At 56.1% G+C, this 24139-nt stretch overlaps 3 protein-coding genes across 3 annotated transcripts in view; 2 read left to right on the top strand and 1 right to left on the bottom strand.

Moving 5' to 3' along the window:
* Nucleotides 1–715: 715 nt before the first annotated feature.
* CTRC (chymotrypsin C) lies at nucleotides 716–4344 on the top strand. Its single transcript, XM_083375818.1, has 8 exons — nucleotides 716–1731; nucleotides 1998–2086; nucleotides 2344–2441; nucleotides 2652–2774; nucleotides 2922–3058; nucleotides 3172–3317; nucleotides 3642–3791; nucleotides 4258–4344. Exons 1-8 carry the CDS (start codon nucleotides 1647–1649, stop codon nucleotides 4273–4275), a joined length of 846 nt encoding a protein of 281 aa, XP_083231944.1. The 5' UTR covers nucleotides 716–1646; the 3' UTR covers nucleotides 4276–4344.
* Nucleotides 4345–5357: 1013 nt separating this feature from the next.
* On the bottom strand, nucleotides 5358–9308 carry CASP9 (caspase 9). Its single transcript, XM_083375737.1, has 9 exons — nucleotides 9070–9308; nucleotides 8652–8880; nucleotides 8330–8367; nucleotides 7712–7888; nucleotides 7298–7387; nucleotides 6913–7060; nucleotides 6646–6825; nucleotides 6068–6177; nucleotides 5358–5860 (listed from the first exon to the last, which is right to left on the bottom strand). The coding sequence occupies exons 1-9, from the start codon at nucleotides 9295–9297 to the stop codon at nucleotides 5765–5767; spliced, it is 1296 nt and encodes a 431-aa protein (XP_083231863.1). The 5' UTR covers nucleotides 9298–9308; the 3' UTR covers nucleotides 5358–5764.
* Nucleotides 9309–9433: 125 nt separating this feature from the next.
* The window catches only part of DNAJC16 (DnaJ heat shock protein family (Hsp40) member C16), a 30610-nt gene continuing 15904 nt past the window's right edge, over nucleotides 9434–24139 (top strand). Inside the window, exons 1-15 of the mRNA XM_083375725.1 lie at nucleotides 9434–9448; nucleotides 9998–10187; nucleotides 10338–10404; nucleotides 10497–10842; nucleotides 11149–11333; nucleotides 11929–12033; nucleotides 12348–12506; nucleotides 12618–12748; nucleotides 13049–13232; nucleotides 13493–13675; nucleotides 13956–14032; nucleotides 14414–14494; nucleotides 14619–14714; nucleotides 14882–15049; nucleotides 15178–18023. Of these exons, the coding sequence (XP_083231851.1) occupies nucleotides 10021–10187; nucleotides 10338–10404; nucleotides 10497–10842; nucleotides 11149–11333; nucleotides 11929–12033; nucleotides 12348–12506; nucleotides 12618–12748; nucleotides 13049–13232; nucleotides 13493–13675; nucleotides 13956–14032; nucleotides 14414–14494; nucleotides 14619–14714; nucleotides 14882–15049; nucleotides 15178–15574 (2346 nt within the window). The 5' untranslated portion in view covers nucleotides 9434–9448; nucleotides 9998–10020 and the 3' untranslated portion in view covers nucleotides 15575–18023. The remainder of the gene's footprint in view (nucleotides 9449–9997; nucleotides 10188–10337; nucleotides 10405–10496; nucleotides 10843–11148; nucleotides 11334–11928; nucleotides 12034–12347; nucleotides 12507–12617; nucleotides 12749–13048; nucleotides 13233–13492; nucleotides 13676–13955; nucleotides 14033–14413; nucleotides 14495–14618; nucleotides 14715–14881; nucleotides 15050–15177; nucleotides 18024–24139) is intronic.

Below are 24139 nucleotides of genomic sequence, written 5' to 3'. Positions count from 1 at the left end.
CCCTGGGGGGACCCTTTCCCACCTGAGGTTTGGAGTTTAAACTTCAGAATGTTGAGGGGTTCCCCGGCTGTTTTCCGGCAGGGGATGATGGGAGCTGGAGTCTGGCATATTTGTAGGATGGGGTCAATTTACAGTCTGTATGTGTGTGTGTGTGTGTTTCTCTGTGTGTGTTTATATCCAGACAATAAGCCCCAAGTTCTTCTGGAGTTACGTTGCTGTGTACATGTGAGCCAGAGCAGTATGAAGAACTTAGTGTGAAGCGTGAATTACTCTGATGCTGGCTTGTTCAGTGAGCCACAATTATGGCAGCTCTAGTTTAGTGCTTTGCAGAGCCCCATCTGGCTGTTGTTGAGGGTTTATTTCCCAAGGGGGGGTCTTTCCACCCAAACCCCCAACCCCTTTTCTCCGTGCTTGCTTGCTTTAGTGCTGAATTTGTGTTGTTTGGCCAAAAAATCTCTGTGCAAGCTGGCTTGCTTCTTCCTGGGGCCGCGTGGGGCCTTGCTTGCCCTCAGCCTCCCCTCGAATTCCTTGGTCACTTCAGTGGACGGTACAACATCTGTGGGTTGCGAGGTGGTGTTTCTGGGTTCAAAAGCTGCTCCATTTCAGTGGTATGATTTTATTTTTTTTACCCAAATATAATTAAAACAAAACTATATTTAATAAGCTCATTGTGGTATCCAGAGTCTGTCTCTTGTGGTTGTGGTGGGGGGCGGTGGGGAGGAATTCAATCAGGAGGTGTGGTTGACGAGTTTGTGCCTTTCTTGTGGCTGGCCTTACTGACTCGAGCAACCTCTCCAGTCTGCTGCAGCGAGGCCACAACGGAGTTGGCCGAATGGCTGGACTTGACCCGGGCAGTCAGATTCAGGGGTGGCAGCCCCCCCCCCCCGTGTCCACACCTGAGCGGAGCTGACTCCAAGCTGAGGGCACCGCTTGTGCGTCAATATCCCTGGGTGCCCTCTGTCTGGTCCTCCTGGCCAGGCGCCACCCTGGCCCCTCTTCCCAACCCCTGCCGTGTTTCCCCGTGGGAAGCGGACACCTGAGGAAGGAGGTGCCAGGGGGACGTTTCCAGCAGCTGTGCCAGGCTGGATGAGGCAGCTGCTGCTTCTCCCACAGCCGGGGGCTTCTGGGGCAGAGGGGCTCCAGCCGTAGCCAGGAGCTGCCCTCGGAGCCCCCAAGGAGCTGGCCTTGCCGGCACCAGCCTTGCTCCCTGGTACAGGGGCTGCAGCCGACGGCTGGGTGTGCTTTCCCTGCGACACCCCTCACCCCCGTTTCAGAAGGAAAGCCGGGCCAGAGGTCGCATGGGAGTGTGTGTGTGGGGGGGCTCTGGTCGCCCAAGATGATTTTGGAGGCTGCCCAGATGCTCCCCACCCCATGTTCCCCAGCCCTGTTGAACCTGTGGCTGCCTGGGCCAGCTGGGGGGATGCAGGAGGAGCAGCTCCCCCCTCCCAGAAGCCCCAAAGGTCTCCACCCTTCTTGAGGGCTGCAGAGACCCTGACCCAGCGAGCGGAGGACACAGCTGGCCACGCTCTGTGCCAAGGGGCCGCCTTCCTCGTCTATCGATCCAGCGATAATCTGTCAAGGTCAAAGGCGCCTGGCGATCGCACCTGGTCGGAGCTTCCAGGATGCTTGGCTGCAGCTGGCTATAAATGCGGGAGCGGCCTCCCACAAAGCCTACTTCAGTGGCTGCCATCATGCTCAAGTTGCTCTGCGCCCTCCTGCTCGTGGCTCATGGTAAGTGGTTGGGGGGTGGGGGAGCCCTGGGCTGCCTCCCCTTGGGGAACAGCTGGGCGCTTCCTCAGCCTGGGCTGCCAGGAGCTCTTTAGCGCAGGGTCTGGTCAGTTTCTCTGGCTATTGGATGCAAAGAGAATCTGGTCAGTCCTCCCTGCATTGATGATTGGAAGTGCCTCAGTTTCACCTGTTTGGGGGGGGACAGACTTTAGGAGAAAAACGTTTAGAGGGCTCTTGTGTCACTGACATAAATTGCTTCCCTCTCCAAGCCTATGGCTGTGGCCGCCCCACCTACGTGCCCAACGTTTCGCGTGTGGTTGGGGGTGAAGACGTCCGGCCCCACAGCTGGCCCTGGCAGGTAAGGGGCTCGGGGGTCCTTGCTTGGTGCACTCTGCGAGGGCAGAACCATGGCTGACCAGCCGTTGCCCTGTGGGACACCTTGCCACTGGAAGGGGGAGAGCAGATCTTCAGGGGACCCAGGAAGATCACCATACACCAAGGGGGTGGTCCTTGCCTGCTTCGTGAGGGGTTTGGGGTGCAGGGCAAAATCCAGGTTGGAGGGGAGTGAAACTTTGGGGGTTTCGAAGGTAACAATTGGGCCGATTTCACTTTCAGGTCTCCCTCCAGTACGACAAGAATGGAGTTTGGGCTCACACCTGTGGCGGGACCCTCCTGGACCCCCACTGGGTGCTGACGGCGGCTCACTGCATCAGGTAAGCCCTCTGGGGGCAACTTCGGGAGAAAGACGTCTTTCCTTCTCAGCCCCGTCTCCCCAAACCACCCCTGCAGTGTCTTTTGAAGGACGCTGAGGAAACTCCCCGCCCAGCGTGTTCCTTGCGGGGCAGGAGGGGGAGCTTTCCAGGGAGGGGGGCTCTGTCCCCCCATCCTGCTTCCTCCCCTCCCCCTGCCGCTCCCTCCCTCAGCTCCAAGCGGATCTACCGAGTGCTGCTGGGGAAGCACAACCTGAAGGAGGCCGAGGCCGGCGAGGTGGCCGTGGCGGTGGAGAAGGCCATTGTCCATGAGAAGTGGAACTCCCTCTTGATCATGTGAGTCTCTCCGGGAGAGGAGGGGGCGGCCACGTCCTTGCCCCACGTGGCAGGGAAGGGGGCTCTTGCCTCACCTCCTCCTTCCCGGGGTGCCCACCTGGCCCTGCACCCCCCTCAGTGCGGCTGCTGACGCTGTTCCTCTTGCAGCAACGACATCGCCCTGCTGAAGCTGGCGGAGCCGGTCAAGTTCAGCGACACCATCCAGCCCTCCTGCCTGCCCAGCACGGACTCTCTGCTGCCCCAGGGCTTCCCTTGTTACGTCACCGGGTGGGGCCGTCTCTGGAGTAAGTCAGCGGCTGCCCCCCCCCCCCCCCCCCGCAAGCAGGGAAGAATAGCCCCGAAGGCGGCCGTCCTGGTGTCCAAACGCCTCCCTCCCTCCTCCCTCCCTCTCTTGCAGCCAACGGGCCCATCGCGGACAACCTTCAGCAGGGCTTCTTGCCCGTGGTGGATCACGCCACCTGCACCCAAAAGGACTGGTGGGGCTCCATGGTCAAGCCTAGCATGGTCTGCGCAGGGGGAGACGGCGTCATTTCGGGATGCAATGTAGGTTTGCTGCTTCCTTTGGCTGACCTGGGGGCCCCTCAAGCACAGCGACAGATGAGGGGGCGGTGTCGCCAAAGGCCAGCTGTGGTTTGCTTAACTCGGGCTCAGCCACAACGGTCTACGTTCCGATCCTGCATGAACCCGCAGAGCTTTGTGACTGGGTGGGCGTGAAGCCGGGACCTAATTCAGTGCAATCTGGTTCAGCACAATCAGTGGTCAAAAGGACAGGCGACACCCACCCAGCCTCAACGGGGAGGGGGGGGAACAGCCTTTGGGCTTGCTGCTCCCCGATCCCTGAGCCGGCCTGCCCTCCTCTGTCTGCAGGGCGACTCTGGCGGGCCCCTGAACTGCCGCAATGGCGAATCCTGGCAAGTCCACGGCATCGTTAGCTTTGGGTCCGCCCTCGGCTGCAACACAGCCAAGAAACCCACCGTCTTCACCCGCGTCTCCGCTTACATCGCCTGGATGCAAGAGGTGAGTGGGCGGCAGGAGCCCCATCCCGAGGCCCCCTACCCGGAGCCATGGGCTGGCGTCCTTTTTGCTATTCAGGGAAATCGAGCAAGGTTAGGTTATCGCCATGAGGTCACGGGGCGTCCTCAGAATAGGCCTGGCCTTGACCCTTCTGGACGGAGGGCCTGCCTTGGTTCTGGGGATGGAGCATGCGCAGAGTGCAGACCCTGAAGAGCCAGGCGCCGGCTCCCCCGCCTTCTCCTGCCAAAGGGGGTCACTGGGCCTTGGCTGCTCTTAACGTTGCCCACCCAAAGAGGAGCCCGTTTAGGTCTGTTCCCACGAGGGGGGAAATTGGGCCTGGCTAATGCTGGAAACACATCGCGGAAGAGAAGCCGCAGCTCTTGCCAGGATCTGTCCAGTCTTTTCAGAACCTGCGAGCGAGCGCTTGTGTCCTTTTCCATCGTTTGCTTTCTCTTTTCCCCTCCCGTAGAAAATGACTCAGAACTGAGGACCCAGCTGTGTCGTGTGTGGCAAACCCATACGAAAAATACTCAATAAACGTTCTATCGTCCCAAAGGGCTGTGTGTGTGTGTGTGTGTGGCATTTCCTGCCCCCCAAACCTGGGATTTTTTTCAAATCCCGCTTCAACATTCATTTATCTCCGGGTTTCTGGGCTTGTCTGGGCGTGTCTCTTGCGAGCTGGGGTTCAAGACCCTCTGGAGCACATTCCACCCCCTCCCCACTTGGCAGCCTCTGTTCTTCCTCCTTTTACCCTGCCTGTTAACAATCACAATGGAAGCTGCACAATTGCACCTCTAAAAGATTATCAGGCAAACGAATGACATGGCACACAAGGAAGAAGAGGTGGGGAGGGAGGTGTCAAAAGGCAAGCTCAGATACAGGTCCTCGACTTATAACCACAGCTGAGCCCAAAATTTATGTTGCTAAGTGAGACATTTGTTAAGTGAGTTTTGCCCCATCTTACCATTTTCCTTGCCACCATTGTTAAGCAAACCACTGCACTTAAGTTAGTCACACATGATTGTTAAGTGAATTGTGGATGGTGTCCCCCAGTGGCTGAACTGAGTACTGGGCCATAGTTAGGGCATATATGACCAGACTGCTGCCCCTGGTGGCTGAATTAGGTACTACAAAGAAAATAGGATATGCCTTTTATCAGTGAGTGCTGTCCCCCAGTGTCTGTGTTGGGTATTGCTGCCAAAGGAAGATCCTGGAAGTTCCTGCTCTTTCTGGGCTTTAGGGCTTCTGCATCCCCATCTTGCCCCAGACACGGGATTGGGAAGTGGTGGGCAGCTCCTTTTCGGAGCATACATGCTGAATTATTGTCAGCTGTTTGGAAATGGGCCAGTCTGGTGTTGTGGAAGGAGTGCCTCAGTTTCCCCCTTTCTGGTCTCTTGACTGCCCACCAAGAAATAAATGGATTTTTTCCACATTGGGTGGGCATGCAAAAGCCCTTTCCTGGAGACCACCAAGAGGAATGTGGGGCCAGTGAGGGGCTCAAACTGTTTTGGGTGCCTCTCCTTGATGAACGAAAGCAGCCAAGAACAGATAAAATAAGAAGCACAGAACTCAGGAATTTAAATATTTAATGATGTAAAAAAATTACCAGACGTGCTCATCCCTCAAATAATTAAATAATCATTTCAGACACTGTTTATCCCTTAAAGGTTCGTTTTAAAGATTAATGCTTGTGGCTCAAAATAAGTTTCCTATTGTAATTCTTTTGATTTCTTGGGAAAAAAAACTTGATTCAAATTGGTTTGTTCCATTAGGTCAATAAGTCAGAAAGGCCAAACGCAGGTTTCCATGCAGCTCCAAAGGGGAAGGGAGATCATTTGGAGTCTGGGGTCTCTGCCTGCTGGTGGGGGCTTCTCCACGGAACATGGTACCAGTAGCATCCCCCCCCACCCCCAAGAAATACATCTCCATAAATGCGTCTCGAGTCCCAGGAACAGTGAAGAACCAGCAAACGTTCATCAAACCTTGAAGAAAAACTTTTTCCGGAGAAAGTTGATGTGACCTGGCATTTGCTTGTAAGGCCCCGCATCTTTGTCAGCCACGATGTTCGCCACCTGGGGAGGCAAGAGCGTGGAGTGAGAAAGGGGTCCTGCAGATGGGGATGGAACAATGCCTGGCAAGCTGGAATTGATGGCCTGAGGGCAAAGAAGGCGTCACCCGCTTCCTGCCTGTTTGGGGCCAGGGGTGGAAAACTGACAGGCAAAGAAACTGGCAGGTGAATCCCAATGCCTGAGGCCCAGAGGGGGGGGGGGCAAAGTTACCTTCATGAGGATGCCGGACAGGTCCTCCTGGTGGGCGTATTCAGCCAAGACCTGGTCCAGAGCCTCGATCAACCAGGAGCCGCTTTGTGTGTCCCGCCAGGACACGTGGCCTTTGGGGGGGACACAAGCACCAAATGTCAGGACTCGCCTGTCCTAGCGGGCCTCTCGCCTCCCCACACGCTGCTGCTGCTGCTGAGGACCGAAGGGGGCGACTCATGTGGGCTGTGGGGAAGCTGCTGCCCCCTGCTGGCTGAGCGGGTTGAAAGCATCAGAGGGAGAGGGAGGGGCCAGGGAGCCAGAGAAAGAGAGGGGGGGGCAGGGTTATGGGTGGTGTGCAATTGCCACTGCCTTCTGAGCACGGCAGGAGCTGCACAGGGTCGAGAGGGGCGGACTGGGGCCCAGGCAGTGTTCTAAGAGGAGGAAAGGCCCCCAATCCACCCCTCTGAATGTCTTCCGTGTTTGTCCCAGGACTGTTATTTGAGTCAAGGCTTCCGCCTGGTGGCCGAAAGGGGTGGGGGTGATGAGTCGAGAGGTTTGAAGTGGCGCCCGTCAGTGGCCTGGGAGCGTTGTCCCCTTACGTGGAAAGGTCGGGTAGCAAACCAGGATGTCGCTGTCAGTGGGCAGGGTGGCTGTGGCATCGAGCTCATCGTGGTCTCTGCCCGGCTCCTGCATCGGGGTGGCGTCCGACTCCACAGTCTTCTCTTCACGCCGGCCCTGCGAAGCATCGGTCTCCACTTTGAAGCCCGGGTCTTTTTCATCTGAGAAGGCAAACAGGTCTGTTTTTCCAGGTGATGCTCTGGGCCCCGGGACCCCTCCCTCTGGACTCCCCTAGCCTCCCCCCTCACCTCCTCCGCAGGCCTGGATGAAGAACAATTTCGGCTTCCCCCTCAGGCTTGGGCAGTGGGAGCCGTTGAAATAGCTGACCACCTTCTGCACCGCAACGCGCTGCCCGTCTGTCCCAAAGATGGCGCCCGGAATTTGGATGTGGTAGTTCTGGAAGAGGCCGGGAGACTCTCAGAGCGCCCCCACCCTCCGCACGGCTCTCTCAAGGGGGAAAGTATTCCTCAACTTTGAACAGGTCGCTTAGCACAAAGTCACAACCTGGCCTGAAAAGGATTTACTGCTGGTCCCTGGGTGGGATGCTGAGTTGGTGCTAAGTCACGGGGAAAGCCCTCTCCACTCCCGCATGCCCACATCATCACCATCGTGCAGGAGCCCCGGGCCGCCTACCTCGCAGCCATGGGAGAGGATGACCACCAGGCAGCAATCCAGGAGGCTGTGATCCTGTCTGGCCAGGTTCTGCAGCTCCTGGGTGATTTCCTGAGGGCGTTTCCAGAGAGGGCAGGTTGAAGCAAACACCAGACCTCACTGAGACAAGCTGGCAAACCTGAAGGGCTGAGTCAACGTTTTGGGGAGTGGCAGCCATAAGCTTTCCCCAGACACTCCAGCCGGGGGAAGAGGGAGGGAGACAGGCCCAGCGGCCAGCAAGATCAGCCTGCCCAGCAAGCCATTTTCTCCCCTTCCGGCTTCCTCCTGACAGGCAACGCAAGGAAGGGGAACGCTTGCCCTCCTACACTTCTCAAAGCTGAATCCAGATCCTGGGGAGGGGGAGATGTTTTCCCCAAGGCACCTACCGACGCTCACCTGAGCTGTGAGGTCTTCCTTGGTCAGGACCTTGAAATGCAGCGCCCGGAACCTCTTTTCCAGCCTCTGGCGATCGATGTCGGAGCCCAGCCGGCGTTTCAAACCCGTGTCTTTGTGGAAATTGACATTGTTGATAATGAGACAGTAGCCGCAGGGCTCAGAAGTCAGGGGGTAAACCTGTGAGGACACATCAGACGTATTATAATATGACAGCGTGGGACCACTGCCAATTGACCGCGAGCCAGCCCTCAGCCCAGGGCCGCGTCTGAAGGGAACATAAAACACTGGATAAAGTTTAAACTGGTGATTTCGGAACCGGGACGGACACTGATCCAAAGCCGGAGGAATCAACCTTCCGCACTGCTGCAAAGAGCTTTGTGTGTATAGTATGTTCTTAGGGGGACATTTCTAAAGCTTGGACTCGAGATGTGCGGACTTCAACTCCCAGCGTTCCCCGACCAGCGTCCTTGGGCTTCTCGGTGACTTAGGGATGCCCTGACTTCAGACAGACACAGGCAGGTCTTTGTCTCGCCTCGCCCTCCTCCCTGCTCGTGTGTTACCTGCATCGTGGCTTATTGGCACCTGGGAAGGCCAGCGAAGAGAAAGAAGCAAACTCACCGTGTCGGAGTCCCTCTGGGGCTTCTCTCCCGGGGGGCCTGGCCGAGGGGGAGAGGAGGGAGGAGATCGGTTGGTCCAGGCGGAACAGCCACCTCCCCCAGGGGGCCCAGCACGGCCGGACTCTGACCCCCCCTCCCCGCCCCAAGTCCTCCCCCTTCCTCTTCCGGACCCTGGCCCAGAAACGGGGAAGGCGCTCGGGGTGGGCGTGTGGCTGTTGTGGACAGACGAGGAAAGAATCGGGGTGCCTGGAGGGGGATCCGTCCGAGTGGTCACTTAGCCGAGGGTGGCGGACGGAGGACTCCCCGGAAGGGGCCCCGCTTACCCGGCCGGCCGGGCTGGCCCTCGGAGGGGCTCTCCTTCCCGGGCAGAGGAGGCGGACGATGGGCCTCGGGGTCCTCCGCCTCCGGGCGGCGCCCGTCGCTCAGCAGCTCCGCCAGCCCCTCCTGGCCCGTGTCCCGCAGGCACAGCACGAAGTCTGCCAGGGCCCGCCGGCCCCGCGTCGCCACATCGCGCAGCAGCTGCCGCGCCTGGTCCGGCCGGGGGCCCGCCGACTGCGCAGGCGCGGAGAGAGGAAAGAGGGGACGGTTGGGGCACGACTGGATGGCCGCGAGGGATCCCTGGGCCGCCCGCAACGACAGCCCCGCCGGGCAGGAAGGGCCTGAAACTGCTCCGGGGGGGGGCTCCAAAGGCGCCTGGGGGCTGCTCCTCCTCCCGGCCGTGCACCACGGGCCGCGCGGTACCTGGATCTCCTCCAGCATGTCCGCGGTGAAGAGGCCCCGGCGCAGCAGCGGTGCCCAGAGCGGCTCCAGCCGCAGCTCCTTCACCAGCCGCACCCGGGAGCGGCGCAGTCGCCGCCGATCCTCCTCCTCCATGGCCGCCGGGACCCGCCGCTCCGCCGCCGCCGCCGCCGCCGCCCAGGGGATCCGGTGGGGGGGGGGGGAGGAACCGCGGCTCCGGCGGCTGCGCATGCGCACGCGGCTCCGGCCGTCCTGCCTCCCGGCCTTCTGCCTAGGAAGGCGAGGCTAACCCCACGCCGGAAGTGAGCGCCGACCGCGCCGTCTCTATGGTGACGAGGCCGCCGAGCCGGAAGCGGGGACCGGGGAGACGAGAGGAGCCTGGGTGAGCGTTGCGGGCGGGGAGGGGGGGGGAGGAGGAGGGGGACGCTCTAGCCCCCCTGCGGTCTTCCTCGCCGGGGGCGGGGGGGCTCGGGGAGCCTCGGCGGGGAGGGGGTGGGTCGCGCCCCTCCTCTTTGGGGGGATCCCGGAAGACCCGGACCCTCTCGGGGGCTCCGGGTTGGGGAGGGAGCCGCCCAGGGACGGGGCCCGCCGGAGAGGGGCCGGGGGGGGGAGGTCAGGCTCTGCGCATGCACGCCAAAGTCCCCTGGGCGCCCCCACCCGAGGAGGAGGAGGAGGGGAGGGGGGGTCCCTGCCTGCCGCCCCAAAACTCTGATCGCGGCCGGAAAGCAGCCCGTGGGTGGAGGCAGAAGAGCCGGCGAGGCTCGGCCTACGGAGGAGGCGACGTGGCCCCTACTTGAGAGACCATCTCCTCCTGCTCCTCCTCCTCACGGGGGCGGCTCTCCCGGGCGTGGTTTCTCTTCCCGGCTTCCGATGGGGGGAGGTGGGTCGGTTCCGGAGGCCCTGACCTCTCCTCCTGCCTTCTTGCCCCCAGGAAGATTCCCTGCCCGAGAGGAGATGGAGATGAGACGGCTCAGCCTCTCCCTGGTGCTGGTGCTCTTCCTGGTCCTGGCCCTGCAGATCTTGTCGGCCGTTGATTTTGACCCATACCGGATCCTGGGCGTTAGTAGGACCGCGAGCCAGGCGGATATTAAGAAAGCCTACAAGAAACTCGCCCGGGAGTGGTGAGTAAATCAAAGTAACCTCGTTGCAGGGAGAATTGAAGTGATTCAGTGAGGGTTAAAAGCAGAGCCCTTCCCCACCCCCAACTGCGCAAGTCCCGTGAAGCGGTCGCTTCTTGAGCTGCTGCTGACCTCCTTTTCTCGGCCTTCCAGGCATCCGGACAAGAACAAGGACCCGGGAGCAGAGGATAGGTTTATACAAATCAGCAAAGCCTACGAGGTACGCAGGCCGGCTTTGGATGTGCCACGTTGGTGCGGGGAGGCCGGTTGGAAGAAAAAGAGGGGACGAGGGCTCCGGTTTTTCCCGTGCAGATCCTGTCCAACGAGGAGAAGCGGTTGAATTTTGACCGCTACGGGGACGTGGGCGAGAACCAGGGCTTCCCACACCAGCAGCACCAGCAGTCGCACCGCCACTCGCACCCCTTCCACGAGAGCTTCTACTTCGACGAGTCCTTCTTCCACTTCCCCTTCAACTCGGAGCATCACCACGACTCCACCGACGAGAAGTACCTGCTGCACTTCTCCCATTACGTCAACGAGGTGGTGCCCGAGAGCTTCCGCAGGCCTTTCCTCATCAAGATCACCTCCGACTGGTGCTTCAGCTGCGTCCACATTGAGCCCGTCTGGAAGGAGGTGGTGCAGGAGCTGGAAGCCCTGGGTGAGCCAAGGCGGGGGGGGGGGAGAGGGAGGGAGCGTGGGGGGTGGCGGGGAGGGGGGCAGGCAGCAGTGGCCCCGAGGGTCTCAGAGACCCGGTGTTGATTTTAAACTGCTTGCCCCAAAAGGCATAGGTCAGGCATTACTTTTTTGGGACGGTGACCCGCTTGGTGTTTGGGCGACGGTGGTCAGTGGCCATCTCAGGTCATCCTGTCCAGAGCTCGAGGCTTCTGCTCCTCCTGGGCACTCTCCCAGTACTCTGTGGGCTCGCCAGCTTCCATCCTGAGGGGTCCCTCCTTCCCCCTCCCAGGCGTGGGGATCGGTGTCATCCACGCGGGCTACGAGCGGCGCCTGGCCCAGCACCTTGGCGCGCACAGCACCCCGTCCATCCTGGGCCTGATCAACGGGAAGGTCACCTTCTTCCACAACGCCGTGGTCCGGGAGAACCTCCGGCAGTTCGTGGAGAGCCTGCTTCCTGGGGCCCTGGTGGAGAAGGTGAGGAGCGGCTCTTGGGGGGCGGCAGCAGGGGTTCCTCTTCTTTGGAACCCCCCCTCCCGTCCCACAGACCCCGACTCAGTTTCCATGGAGGAGCCCGACAGGCGGGGAGAGGCCTGTTGGAGAAGTGCTTCGGCCAGTGGCTCTCAACCTGTGGTCTGCAGACCCCTGGGGGGGGGGGTGTCTGTGAAAGCTTGAAGAAATGTTATGATTTAAATCATATGTTTTGGTGGTCCGGGGCCAAAAAAGGTATTTAAGTGGGGGGGGAGTCCATGATGAAGAAAAAGTTGAGAGCCGCTGCCTTAGGTATTTATTTTTCACTTTCTGCTGGTTCTTTAATTTGGGGTGGGGGTGAGGGGGCGGGGGGCAGCGGTCGGCTTCGGACTGGGGGCTGCAAAGTTCCTCCTGCCTAATTTTGTTCTGAGGGTTCATTTTTAACCTGCCACTCCCATCGTCACACAAGGCAGCTGAGAAACACCGTTGAAAAATGCACCCCCTGTATGCCCCCCATCAGTACCCAGGGGTTCCTGAGGCAATCCCCCTATCAGCCAGCAGCGGGGGGTCTGACAGCCTTCTCCCCCCCCCCCCCCGGCAGATTACGGACAAGAACTATGTCCGCTTCCTGTCCGGCTGGAAGAAGGAGAACAAGCCTCACGTCCTGCTCTTTGACCACTTGCCCCTGGCGCCCCTCCTCTACAAGGTCGGTCTCTGAAGCTTTGCAGTTCACAGCAGGGACCCCTGCCCCAAGCTGCCAGGTTCTTGACCCGCGGAAGCCGGGGGGGGCGTCTTTGGGTGTAGCAAAGGGGGTGCTTGGAAGTCTGGGGGGAGGGGCCCGAGGTAGCACAGGGTATTTAAATTTAAAAGGCAGCTGGGCTGTGTCGGTGTGCCCATCGTCCACCGCCCAGTGACCCTGAGCAGCTGATCTTCCCCTCCTCTGGTGGCAGGGGGGGTCCGGAGGGGCTGCCTGGAAGAGGGGTCTGCGGTGGGCTCCTGACACCCCCCCTTCCCTTCCAGCTCACTGCCTTCGCGTTCAGGGACTACCTGTCCTTTGGGTACGTCTGCGTGGGGCTTCGGGGCACCGAAGAGCTTTCCCGGCAGTACAACATCAACGTCTACACGCCCACCATGATGGTCTTCAAGGAGCAGGTGGAGAAGCCAGCCGACGTCATCCAGGTGAGCCCCATGGTGGCCCCAGCGTAGCGCGGGGTGGGTGGGTAGGCAAAGCGTTTACCTTTCCTTCCCCTCCTCCTCCTAACCAGTTAATCCCCTCCCCTCCCTCCCCAGGCCCGCCACATGAAGAAGCAGCTGATCGACGACTTCCTGTCCCAGAACAAGTACCTGCTGGCCACCCGCTTGACCAGCCAGAAGCTCTTCCAGGAACTGTGTCCTGTGAAGAAGTCCCACCGCCAGCACAAGTGAGTGAGGGGTGGCGGAAAGGCCCCTCCCCCTCCATCCAGCCCCCCTCTCTCAGAAACCACACAAAGCTCTGTCTCCACCCCTCCTCCAGAGGGTGTCCGGCTGCAAGGCGGCCAATCCCAGGCAGATGGGCTCTGGGATCCAGGCCTGCGTGGAGGATGACTGCCGACTATGAATAAAACTTTGTGGCTGGCCGAGCAGAGCCCAGACTCCTGTGCAGGGTCTTCCTCTGCCGAGGAGCTAGTCCTCATGGTTTCCGTGCAGTAGCACCCACTTTTTAAAAATCTGTGCCGGTGCAGGTACTGCGTGGTCCTGCTGACGGGCGAGGGGGAGAAGTACGTGGAGAGCTATCAGGCCTTCCTGGCCTTTGCCGTGGCCAACACGAAGGAGACCCTGCGGTTTGTGCATATCTACAGCGACTGCCAGCAGGAGTTTGCCCGCACTCTGCTCTGGGGCGACGTCTGGTTACAGGCCAAATCAGCTGTAAGTGTTCTGCCTGCCTGGCTGCCTCCTCCTCCTCCTCCTGGTCTGCAGAGTGGATCGCAGTGGGTCCCCCCCCTTCATTCTTGGGGGACATCAGTGCCCCCCAAGCCAGCCTGAAAGGAAGCCTTTGAGGAGCTCCGGGCCTGCTTCCCCGCCCTAAGAAGCCCCTCCCTTGTAGGGGCTGCTGGGCGTGGCTGTGTGTATTACCCAGCAGAGAGTCCTGATCCCTGCCCACCAGCCCACGGACTCTCCCTCCACAGGTGCTGATCCTGGAGAGACGCAACGACGCCGGGCGGGTGGCATACCGGGCCCTGGAGCAGCCCTGGGCGGGCACCCAGCAAGACACCTTCACCCTGCTGGACTTCCTGGAGCAGCTGAGGACGGACGCCTCCTTCCTCTCCTCACAGGCTGTCCTGACGGACCTGACGGACGAGCTGGCACCTGTAAGCTCTCTGGCCTTTCCCGGTTGGGGGGGGTGAGGAGGAAGACAGGGGGGTCAGCAGCCACATCAGCCTCTGAAGAGGAGAACCCCGAAAACCGGGCGAAATGAGCCTTTGTGTGAATTGTCGCTAGTCTGGCTGTTTTTTCCAAAGTCTGGCGGTGGGAGGTGTGTTCACAATCCCCCTGGAAGGAAGGAGGGCTGTTGGGGGGCTGCCCCCTGCCTGTCCCTGCCCCTTATTCCAGCCTCTCTCTCGACCCTCCCTCTTTGCGGCGTCTCGGCAGGTTTTCTTCCTCCGGTGGGCCTACTCCGCCCTGGAGTACGGGACGGACTGCTGGGAGAGCCTCTTCCGCAGCAACTGGTGCGTGTCCAGAGGGCCCCTCTCACTGGGGCCATCGAGTTCCACCGGGACCCTTGAGCCAGGGGCCTCCAAAGCTCAAAGTTCCCTGCTGCCATCCGTTGGTGAAGCTTGCTAGAAAGGCCCCCAGTTCAGCCTTTCTTTCCCATGAAAAGGGGAAGCTCCCAGGAGGAGCCGGGGCCCCCTGCTCCTCCCCATGACCTGGGGAGGGGACCTGGGCCCCTAGCAGTAGACTGGAAGATCCAGAGAGGCCACTGTGGATCTTGCCAGGAGGCCGGCCGCCTTGCCTGGGATCCTTGGCGGGGGCTGTTTCATTCCTCCCCACAGCACAGCCTTGGGGGGGGGGCACACGGGGGCCTTCATCCGTCTCGCTCTCTTCCCAAGGCGGGAGATGATGCCTTTGCTGTCCCTGATCTTCTCGGCGCTTTTCATCCTATTCGGGACGGTGATCGTGCAGGCCTTCAGGTGAGCCTCCCCCTCCTTCCGTCACCCGGGCCCGTTTTTAGGGGGGAGGCATTTTCTGGGGAGGGGGGTCAGGTGTGCTGGTACCCTGCAGCTTCTGGGACCAGCCCCGGTTTCTCTCTTCCAGCGATTCGAGTGACGAGAGGGATTTGCCTCCCTCCAAGAAGGAGGACCCTCCCCCCAAGAGCGAGAAGAGCGACGTGAGCTTCGCCAAAGAGGACAGGTGTTTCCTTACGACCGGGATATTGTGCTGCACCAATAAGGCAACCGAGGGTTGCGTTCGCCGGTCACGCAGCTGCATCCCTCTGCTGCCTCTCGGCCGGATGAAACGCCCCCAGCCCTCCCCCTTGCTCTCTCCCTGTGCCATGACCGCCTGGCACTTCCTTCCAGGATTCCCAAAAAGTACTCGGTGAAAGTGACGGAGCTGACGGACATCACCTACACCAGCAACCTGGTGCGGCTCAGGCCCGGCCACATCAACGTGGTCCTGATCCTCTCCGGCGCCACCAAGACTCCCTTGCTGCAGAAGTTCGCCCAGGAGGTCTTCACCTTCACCGGGTAGGTGACACCTCCCCCCCTCCAAGGCGTGTGAGAGAAGGTGGCGCTGCCTTTCTCCAGCCCTTCCTGGGGCTCTTCTTGATGATCTCTTCTGACCCTCTTTTCCCCCCCTGCCCGCCCGCCCCCAGGAGCGGCTGCCTCCATTTCTCCTTCCTGAGCCTGGACAAGCACCGGGAGTGGCTGGAGTATGTGCTGGAGTTTGCGCAGGATGCGGCCCCCATCCCCAACCAGTACGACCGGCACTTTCTGGAGCGTGACTACGCCGGCTACGTCCTGGCCCTGAACGGCCACAAGAAGTACTTCTGCCTCTTCCGGCCCCCCCAGCCTGAGGAGTGCGACGGTGGCTGCCTGGTCCCCGGCGAGGACACCGACGCCGACCCGGCAGAGGCCTGGGGCAGGCCCTCCTCGGCGTGGGGCCCCCGGGGCCTGAAGGGCAAGTTGCACCGGCTGTCCTTCTGGATGGAGCGGTTGCTGGAGGGGTCCTTGCAGAGATTCTATATCCCCTCCTGGCCCGCCCTGGACTGAGCCCCTCCCCCTTGATTAAAATCATCCAGAAAGGTTGAGAAGCGACTGGATTAGTCCGACCCGCAAGGAGGACCCCGGGGAGCCTCACAGATGTCCGATGAGACTGTAGCTTTTAGATGACCTCTCCTAGGCCCGGTGAGTTAGAAACCACGCCCTCGGGGCCGGCGGAGGAAGGCGCTGACCGGCCCTCTGGCGCCGAATAGTCCGGACTGTCTCGGGGGAGCCTGGGCAGGGGCGGTTTCCCCCCCCACACACCTGCGTCTCCTCCCCCAGCCTTCGAAATGCCTGCGGGAGCCGGTGTTGCTGTCAAGAGTCTTGGGCTACGGATTCCTACGGCTGCTGCTCCTTTGAAGATGGGCTTTGTTGTCTCTCCAGACCATCCACCTGTGGCTTGCTGGTGTCTGGCCTCCCCCTGCATGCCCCGGGGCCCAACTCCCCCAGCCTTTCCTGACTGGCCATGTCTTCCCTTGGCTACTGACCGGTTGACAGGGTGGGTGGTCTGGGGGGGGAGGAGCGGGTAAGGAGGTGCCTGCCACCCCCACCCACCCTCCCTCCAGGTACAGGCAAGTTGCAAAATGGGCCCGACCAGGCCCCACCCAGATCCACGGGCCATTTTCCTTCCGTCTCCGTCCGTGGCTGTCCGTGTCGGGATGTCTAGTCTAAAGCCATAAGCGACCTACTGTTTTATACACACACGCACACACACAGACACCTGATTGCAAGTGCAAAACCAACACCCACTTTGAGGGCGTCCTGGATCTGGAGGCGACCCAGCTGCCCGGTGTGGGGGGGAGGACCGCCCGGACCCTCGGTTCTCTTCCCCTCCCCTCCCCCCCTGTGGCTTTTGTTTACATTTGTGTGGAGCTGCCTTTCCCCCCCTCCCTTGGGACAGGGCAGGGGCCATGCCTGCTTTGGTGAGGGGTGCCTGTTCGTACTACAAGTTGATTTCTATGTGTCTAGATAGGCTGCCAGGCTTGAGACTGCTGCGTGGGTTGTGGGGTTCAGACGCTGTGGGGGGGGGAGACGATACGCAGCAGCTTCTCCCCTTCAGCTCCTGGCATATTGTAGGTGACTCTGCCCGTTCTTGAGGCGTTTTTTCCCTACGAGGAGGCTTTTCTGTACTGTTTGGTCCGGAGTCCTGCAGGTGGTCCTTTACGGTGGGGGAACTGAGGAAATGGACCTGGGGGGGGTTGCCCTGCCCCACAAAGCTGGCTGAGGAGTGGGGGAAATCAACCTCCTCCTCTGCCCCCCAATGAGGGGAGGGATTGAGTTTCAGGCTGGGGGTGTCTCCTGCCCCACCCCACCCCCATTTGCCTTGACAGCAGCGGGCGAGACAAGATGCCTTTAGGAGAAGGTGCCTTCAGCAGAGCCGGGGGCTGCGTGTAGGGCGACCCTTTGCCAAGGGGGATGTTCCCCCCCCCAATACACTTTGTGGCATGGGGCTGACCTGGGCACTCCATCGGCCGGTGGCGAAGCGGAGACAGCTCCCTTGCCAAGTGATGGCGAATGGCATGCCTTGCCCCCCTCCCCAAGTGGCCTGCAGCCAAAAAGTAGGAGATGGCACAACCCGGAGCCTTGAGCTGACCCCCTCCCTCCCCTGCAGCCCCCCTTTCCCCTTTGGCGACTTTGGTTCCCCCACAACCACCTCTGCCCCCGCCCTCCTCCTATTGCCTCCCGTCTCCTGAAGAAAAGGGGTGCTCCAAAATGGACGGGCACCGCAGTCCTGGCAGGGAGGTCACTTTGGAGGGAGAGCGATGAATTTTGCACTTTTGGTACGGAGGACGGGGGGGTGTGTGTCAGGGAATACATCATTTATTGGGAATCAGCCTTTTTTTCTCCTCCCCACCCCTTTCCAGGTATCTGTGAACAAGCACTGCCTTTATTTGAGGATTGCTTTGCTTTAAAACCGGTTTGAAGCTGAAATAAACTTATTTTAATGTCTGGCTACAAAACGGTGGAGCCTTAATGTCATTTAGCGGGGGGAGGGCGGAATTAAGCGGCAACAGGCTTCCTTCCAGGGCTCTGGGTTCCACTTTTCCTCTCAATAAGGCTGATGCGTCTCTGGTCTCCTCCCCCCCCTAAACGGAGGACTCGCAGACCAGCGTCAGGAGCCGGCCTCCTGCCAGTACTGCAGCAATGAGAGCTAGCTACTTCTTCTTCCAAAACCAGAAGAGAATCGGGGGGCCGGTGTCGATCCTGCATGTTTCCAAGGGTGCCTGGTGCAGGTGTTGGAAAGCCGGGATCCCAGAGGCGGTGGGGGAGCACCCTTTTATTCTCAGAGTGTGGAGATGCTCATTTTGTCTCGGCTCTGGAAATCTTGGTCAGCTAGAAAGAAGAGATCCCCCACTGGGGTGGCAGGGCTCACCTGATCTTTCTGTCCCTACAACTTCAACAGCCACAACCCAGTGGAAGAGCTTTGGAATATTCTACGGCATCTTGCCTATTCCAGGTGAGTTTACAGGCTTAATATACAGTTGTGATTGATTTGTGATGTTCCTTTACATGCCATCTTTCCGTCCCAACTCTTCTCCAAGCAGCCAAACACGTTATCCTTTTCTAGCCATATGGGAAGGGAGGCCACCTTTTGTGGCAAGCAGTCCTAGAGTGAGAGAGTGAGTCCCACGGTTAAAGAAGGAATAGCAGCATAAAAGTAAATATTATTCTGTACGTATTGAAGCTACTGAATCTTATTAAGGGTCAGAAAACTGCCATCCGGTTATCCCAAGCAGGTACAGCAGCCACAAAAAGAAACCTTTTTAATGGCATTTTAAGATTATTATTCTTTATTAATAAAACCTTATCAATACTAGGCCATTTAATTCTGCCCATGTGTCTCAGCAAAATGGCCATCTGTCACCCTATTAATATCAATAATGTGTTAATAAACAATAAGGCGTTATTAAACAACAATAATATTAATAATAATAAATTGTTATTAAATTATATATAAATAATAAAAAATAACAATTTATTTATTAATAAATTAATATTAATAGTAATAAACATTAATAAGGCGTTATTCTTCGGAGAAGGGCGGGATATAAATGGAATTAAAATAAAAAATAAAATAAAGATGGAGAATAATAACCTTAAAAACCTATTTAAAAGGTGTATTTCTTTTTGGCGGCCGCAATACCCGGTTTGACCACAGGAGGGCACGCTACTATGTCCCATCGCATTAGTTACTGATGCCCCCGTAGGCCTTTTGCCTAGGATGGGACACCGAGAAGCGAAGCACCAAAGCGCAGAGCGTCAGCCAAAGCGTCGCCGCTCTACCCTTCTCCGAAAAGGACGAGCCGCTCTCGTCGGCCTTCTGCGCATGTGCGCCATCTCGTTCCTCCCGTGTAATCTCTGAGAGACCTAGGGCCGGCGGACTTCCTGTCCGTCGATATCGGCAGTCCCCCATGACTTTTGATATAGGACCTTTCTATCACGGCTGCCTTCCGGTCCTTCCGTTTTTGATCATTCCCCTAACTTCCTTTCAGAGAAGGACTTCGGCACGGTGGGCTTCCTGTCCGATGAAATCCGTCGTCCCCCAGGGCCTTTGAAAAACCACCTTTCCATCCCGTAGCATTAGCATGGAGGCCATCGTAGGCCTTTTCGAAGGCCTCCATTCAGCTATCGCTAACGGAGGCAAAACAGTGCCCTCCTGTGGTCCAATCCGGTGTAGCAGCCCCCACCGAAATGGCGTTTTAAGATTAATAAAACCTTATTAATATTAGGCCATCTTATTCTGCGCCTGTGTCGCAAAACAGGGCCACCCGTCGCCCTATTCATATTAATGTTAAAAAGATAGAGAACAATAACCTTAAAATGCCATTTAAAAGGTTTATTTCTTTCGGCGGCCGCAATACTGAGAATGACCACAGGAGGGCACGGTTTCGCGCCCCATAGCATTACCGAGAAGCGAAGCGACAAAGCGCAGAGCGTCCCCTTTCACAGAGACCTCGAAATGGCCGACTTCCTGTCCGTCCCTTTTAGTCTTCCCGGCCAACTTCCTTTCGCTGCGACTTTCTCGCCATGGCGGACTTCCTGTTAGCTCAGCCGCCCCTTCTTTTGTGCTGCAAAGATCGCGGAGCTCCTTTTTAGAGCCGGGGCCGGCACTCAAGGTGTTTTGGCGTTCGGGTCCGGAATGGCGTTCCGTCCCGTCTCGGTGGTCTCCTCGAAGGCTGTGAAGCAAGGCAGCCGTTTGATGGTGTTTTCCCAGTGCCCCACTCCCGGATGTAGAAGAACGAGCGGTATGGCAATTCTCTGTATAAGGTCTTAATAGGTTCCTCTTAAAAGTGTACCTCGCTGACCCCCGTCCACCAAACGAAGATGTTTTCATTCAAGAATAGTTTTGATTGACCTGCCCTGCTATTTCTTTAAGGAGATTGTACGTATTTACGTTTCATCATCATCATCATTGGAAGGGACCTTGGAGGTCATGTAGTCCAACCCCCTGCTCAGGCAGAACTTACAGAATCACAAGAGTTGGAAGGGACCATGAAGGCCATCCAGTCCAACCTCTTGCTCAAGCAGGAGACCTTAACCAGAGAGTTGGAAGGGACCTTGGAGGTCATCTAGTCCAACCTCTTGTTCAGGCAGGAAACGCTATACCGTTTCAGACTAGTGGCTGTCCAGTGTCTTCTTAAAAACGTCCAGTGTTGGAGCATTCAGCACTTCTGGAGGCAGGTTGTTCCACTGGTTAATTGTTCTAACTGTCCGGAGGTTTCTCCTTAGTTCCAGGTTGCTTCTCTCGTTAACTAGTTTCCATCCATTGCCTTTAGGCATTTTGGAGAATAGCTTGACTCCCTCTTTTTTGTGTCAGCTCCTGGGATATTGGAACGCTGCTATCATGTCTCCCCTCATCCTTCTCTTCATTAAAGTAAGGTAAAGGTAAAGGTTCCCCCGCACATGTGTGCTAGTCGTTTCTGACTCTAGGGGCCGGTGCTCATCTTCCTTTCCAAGCCGAAGAGCCAGGGCTTGTCTGAGGACGTCTCCGTGGTCATGTGGCCGGCATGACTAGATGCCATAGGCGCACGGAACGCTGTTACCTTCCCACCGTAGAGGTCCCTATTTTTCTACTTGCATTTTTTACGTGCTTTCAAACTGCTAGGTTGGCAGAAGCTGGGACAAGTAACAGGCGCTCACTCTGTTACGCGGCACTCGGGATTCAACCCGCCAAACTGCCGACCATCTGATTGACAAGCTCAGCATCCTAACCCACTGAGCCACCGCGTCAATTCCAGCAACTTTTCCTTATATGTTTTAGCCTCCAATCCCCTAATCATCTTTTTTGCTCTTCTCTGTACTCTTTTTAGAGTCTCAACATCTTTTTTACATTGTGGTGACCAAAACTGGATGCAGTATTCCAAGTGCAGCTTTACCAATGCATTGTAAAGAGGTATTAATACTTCACGTGATCTTGATTCTATTCCTCTGTTAATGCAGCATAGCACTGTTTTGGCTTTTTTGGCACCTGCAGCACGCTGCTGCCTCATATTCATTTTGTTAGATAGTGCCCAGTGTTCATGTCTGTCCAGATCCTCCTGTATCTTAAGCCTAACGTCTGGAGTATTGGCTATTCCTACCAGCTTGTTGTTGTCTGTAAATTTGATGAGTTCCCTATCTTTCCCCTGGTTCAAATCATTGATGAAGATATTGAAGAGCACTGGGCCCAGAACAGAGCTCTGGGGCACCCCACTACACACTTCCTTCCATGTCAATGCGGTTCCTTTGAGGACCACACACTGAGTACGGCGGGTCAGCCAACTACGAATCCATCTGGTGGTGATGCTGTCTAACCCACATTTTCCTATCTTATCAAGTAGTAGGTTGTGCTCTACTTTATCAAATGCCTTACTGAAGTCCAGGTAAATTATATCCACAGCATTCCTCTGGTCCACTAATTTTGTCACTTGGTCAAAGAATGCAATAAGATTTGTCTGGCACGATCTGTTTTTGACAAACCCATGTTGGTTTTTAGTAATGACTTTGTTTGCATCTGGGTGTTTATGTTTATATTTGATGTTTCTAAAGGATATCCCTTTGAGATATCTATATTAATGTACATTGAATATTAAAGTTCTAATTGAAATAAATTGTGTACTTTTTATTAAGAAATAAATATAAATTGAGATAAAAATAAATATATTTTGAAAATGTATATAACATATTGGTGCTTTATAGGTTTATCATTGAAAGTATGGATAAAATGGGGGAGAGAAGTTGGAACTCATGGAATTTATTGATTTGTTTGCCATCCATCTAACTTTGTAGAAATTTGTGCAAAGCAAGTCAGGGTTAGAAAGGGCAGGAGATTCCTCCCTTTCCTCTCCAGGTTGCAAGGGGGGGGGAGCCCGCCCACGGCCCAGAGGTAAAAGAAAGGAAAAGCAGGTCTCTGGGGGCAACAGGAGACTCGGGTCTTTGCAGAGTCCAGCTTGCAATTTTGCTAACTTCCCCAATCACAGCTGCACTGACTGAGGTAGCAGTCCTGTGGGTGAGGAGGAAGCTTAAGAGGCCAGTTCTACAAAGGCCTGCAGTGGAGAAAGAAGGTTACGTTCCCTGGATTTGCAGCTTAGAGCCTCCCCCGGATTAATTTATTTATTTTATTTTTATTTTTATTACATTTATATCCCGCCCTTCTTCGAAGACTCAGGGCAGCTTACAAGCTTAGCAGTGGGTGACCTACCCTGTTGTGGCTGTTAAGAAGGAACTCAGGAAAACAGATAAGTTGTCCTTGAGGATTTTTTTTTCCTTTTTTGCCGGTTTCAGCAAGGTTAAGGCTTTTCCTTTTAAAGAGTTGGGGATGGAAATTGAGTAAGGTTGGGAGCCGAGTTGGGAGCAAGAGGCAGCGGGAAACACGGTGGGAGGTTTCGACGGCCACCACTCTCAATATTGCAGTTTTGGTGGGAAATAGCAGGAGGGACCTTTCCAAGGGCCTTCCCAGGAGCAGAGCTGCAGTCTACCGGGAAGGTCCCTTTCTGGCGTGCTTGCCAGGCCGTGCAGCAGAATCTTCGGATGGTGATTGCGGGCCCCACTTTGCAGGCATTTAGAGACAAGATAAGAAGGCATGTCCTTTGGCGAACTTTTGATTTCTGAACAATCCTCTTGTGTAATTATAAGACCGATTTCAACGGCATTAATGTTTATAGATTACAACGTTAGTGTTTTTTGTGAAGAACTTTGACGGTAGAAAAAACAAAAGCTGCCTAGATATAAAATAACTTAGAAACAAATGTAAAATTAGATTACATCTTAAACCTTAGCGTGCTACACTCTAGGAATAAACATAACTCTAAATCAAATTTTGCAAATCATCAGGCTTATTTGCTGTCCACACTTTTAAAATAAAACAATACAGAAGCATAACTGTAACAGTGCCTGCCTGAAACAGCAGTACTTTTCTTTTTAAATCAAGTGAAAATCAGAGCAACATTAGGCCACTGAAATTATTTCAAATTAAGCATCAGGATAGGTTTCAGGTCGTAGCTCAGTCCAAGAGACGCACAATTACCCTATTCTTAAATCTTCTGAGATTCTTTTGGCAGCCACCAAAAGAAATAAATCTTTTAAACGGCATTTTAAGGTTATTCCTTATTATTTAAACTTTAATAATATTAATAGAGCATCATAGTCCTCCTTAACTTTGTTTAAGGCTTTTGAAGCAGGATTCCGTCTGTGCCTGTGTTGCAGCAAACGGACCTCCCGTTGCCCTATTAATAATAAGTTGTTAGTAATAAAAATACAGAAAAATAACGGTAAAATGTCATTAAAAAGTTTTATTAATTGTGACCGGAACACAGGACGGCACTATTTTCAGTCCTCCAAGGAGTACGGAACAGGCACAGAAGAAGGAATCCTGCTTCAAAAGCCTTTAAAAGGTTTCTTTCTTTTGGTGGCTGCTGCAATATACGGTTTGACAGTCTCCCGTCCCATAGCATTAGCAATCGTGGGCATCGTAGTACGCCTTTTAGATGGCCTCAGTGCTATCTCTAAGGGACAGAAAACCGTGTTCTCCGTCGGTCCAAGCGGGTACGGCAGCCACCAAAAGGAATAAATCTTTTAAACGACATTTTAAGATTATTATTCTTTATTAACAGAACCTTCTTAATACTATTTAATTCTGTGCCTGTGTCTCAGCCATCTGTCACCGTATTAATATCAATAGTGCATTATTATTAATATTAACATTAATAAGGCGTTAATAATAAAGATGGAGAATAATAACTTTAAAATCCTATTTAAAAGGTGTATTTCTTTTTGGCGGTCGCAATACCCGGTTTGACCACAGGAGGGCACGCTTTTGCGTCCCATACCATTAGTATTGATGCCCCCGTAGGCCTTTTGCCTAGGTTGGAAACACCGAGAAGCGAAGCCCCAAAGCTCAGAGCGTCAGCCAAAGCGTTGCCGCTCTATACTTCCTCGAAAAGGATGAGCCGCTCCATTCGGCCTTCTACGCATGTGCAACGTCTCGTTCCTCCCGTGTAATCTTCGAGAGAACTTCTCGGCCCGGCTGACTTCCTGTCCGTCGATATCGGCCGTCCCCCAGGACTTTTGAAATAGGTCCCTTCCATGACGGCT

The sequence above is a fragment of the Vipera ursinii genome, assembly GCF_947247035.1.
Source record: "Vipera ursinii genome assembly, chromosome: 17".
Taxonomy (NCBI): domain Eukaryota; kingdom Metazoa; phylum Chordata; class Lepidosauria; order Squamata; family Viperidae; genus Vipera; species Vipera ursinii.
Note: the sequence above shows the minus strand (reverse complement) of the source record. Positions and strands in the feature narration are given on the sequence as shown.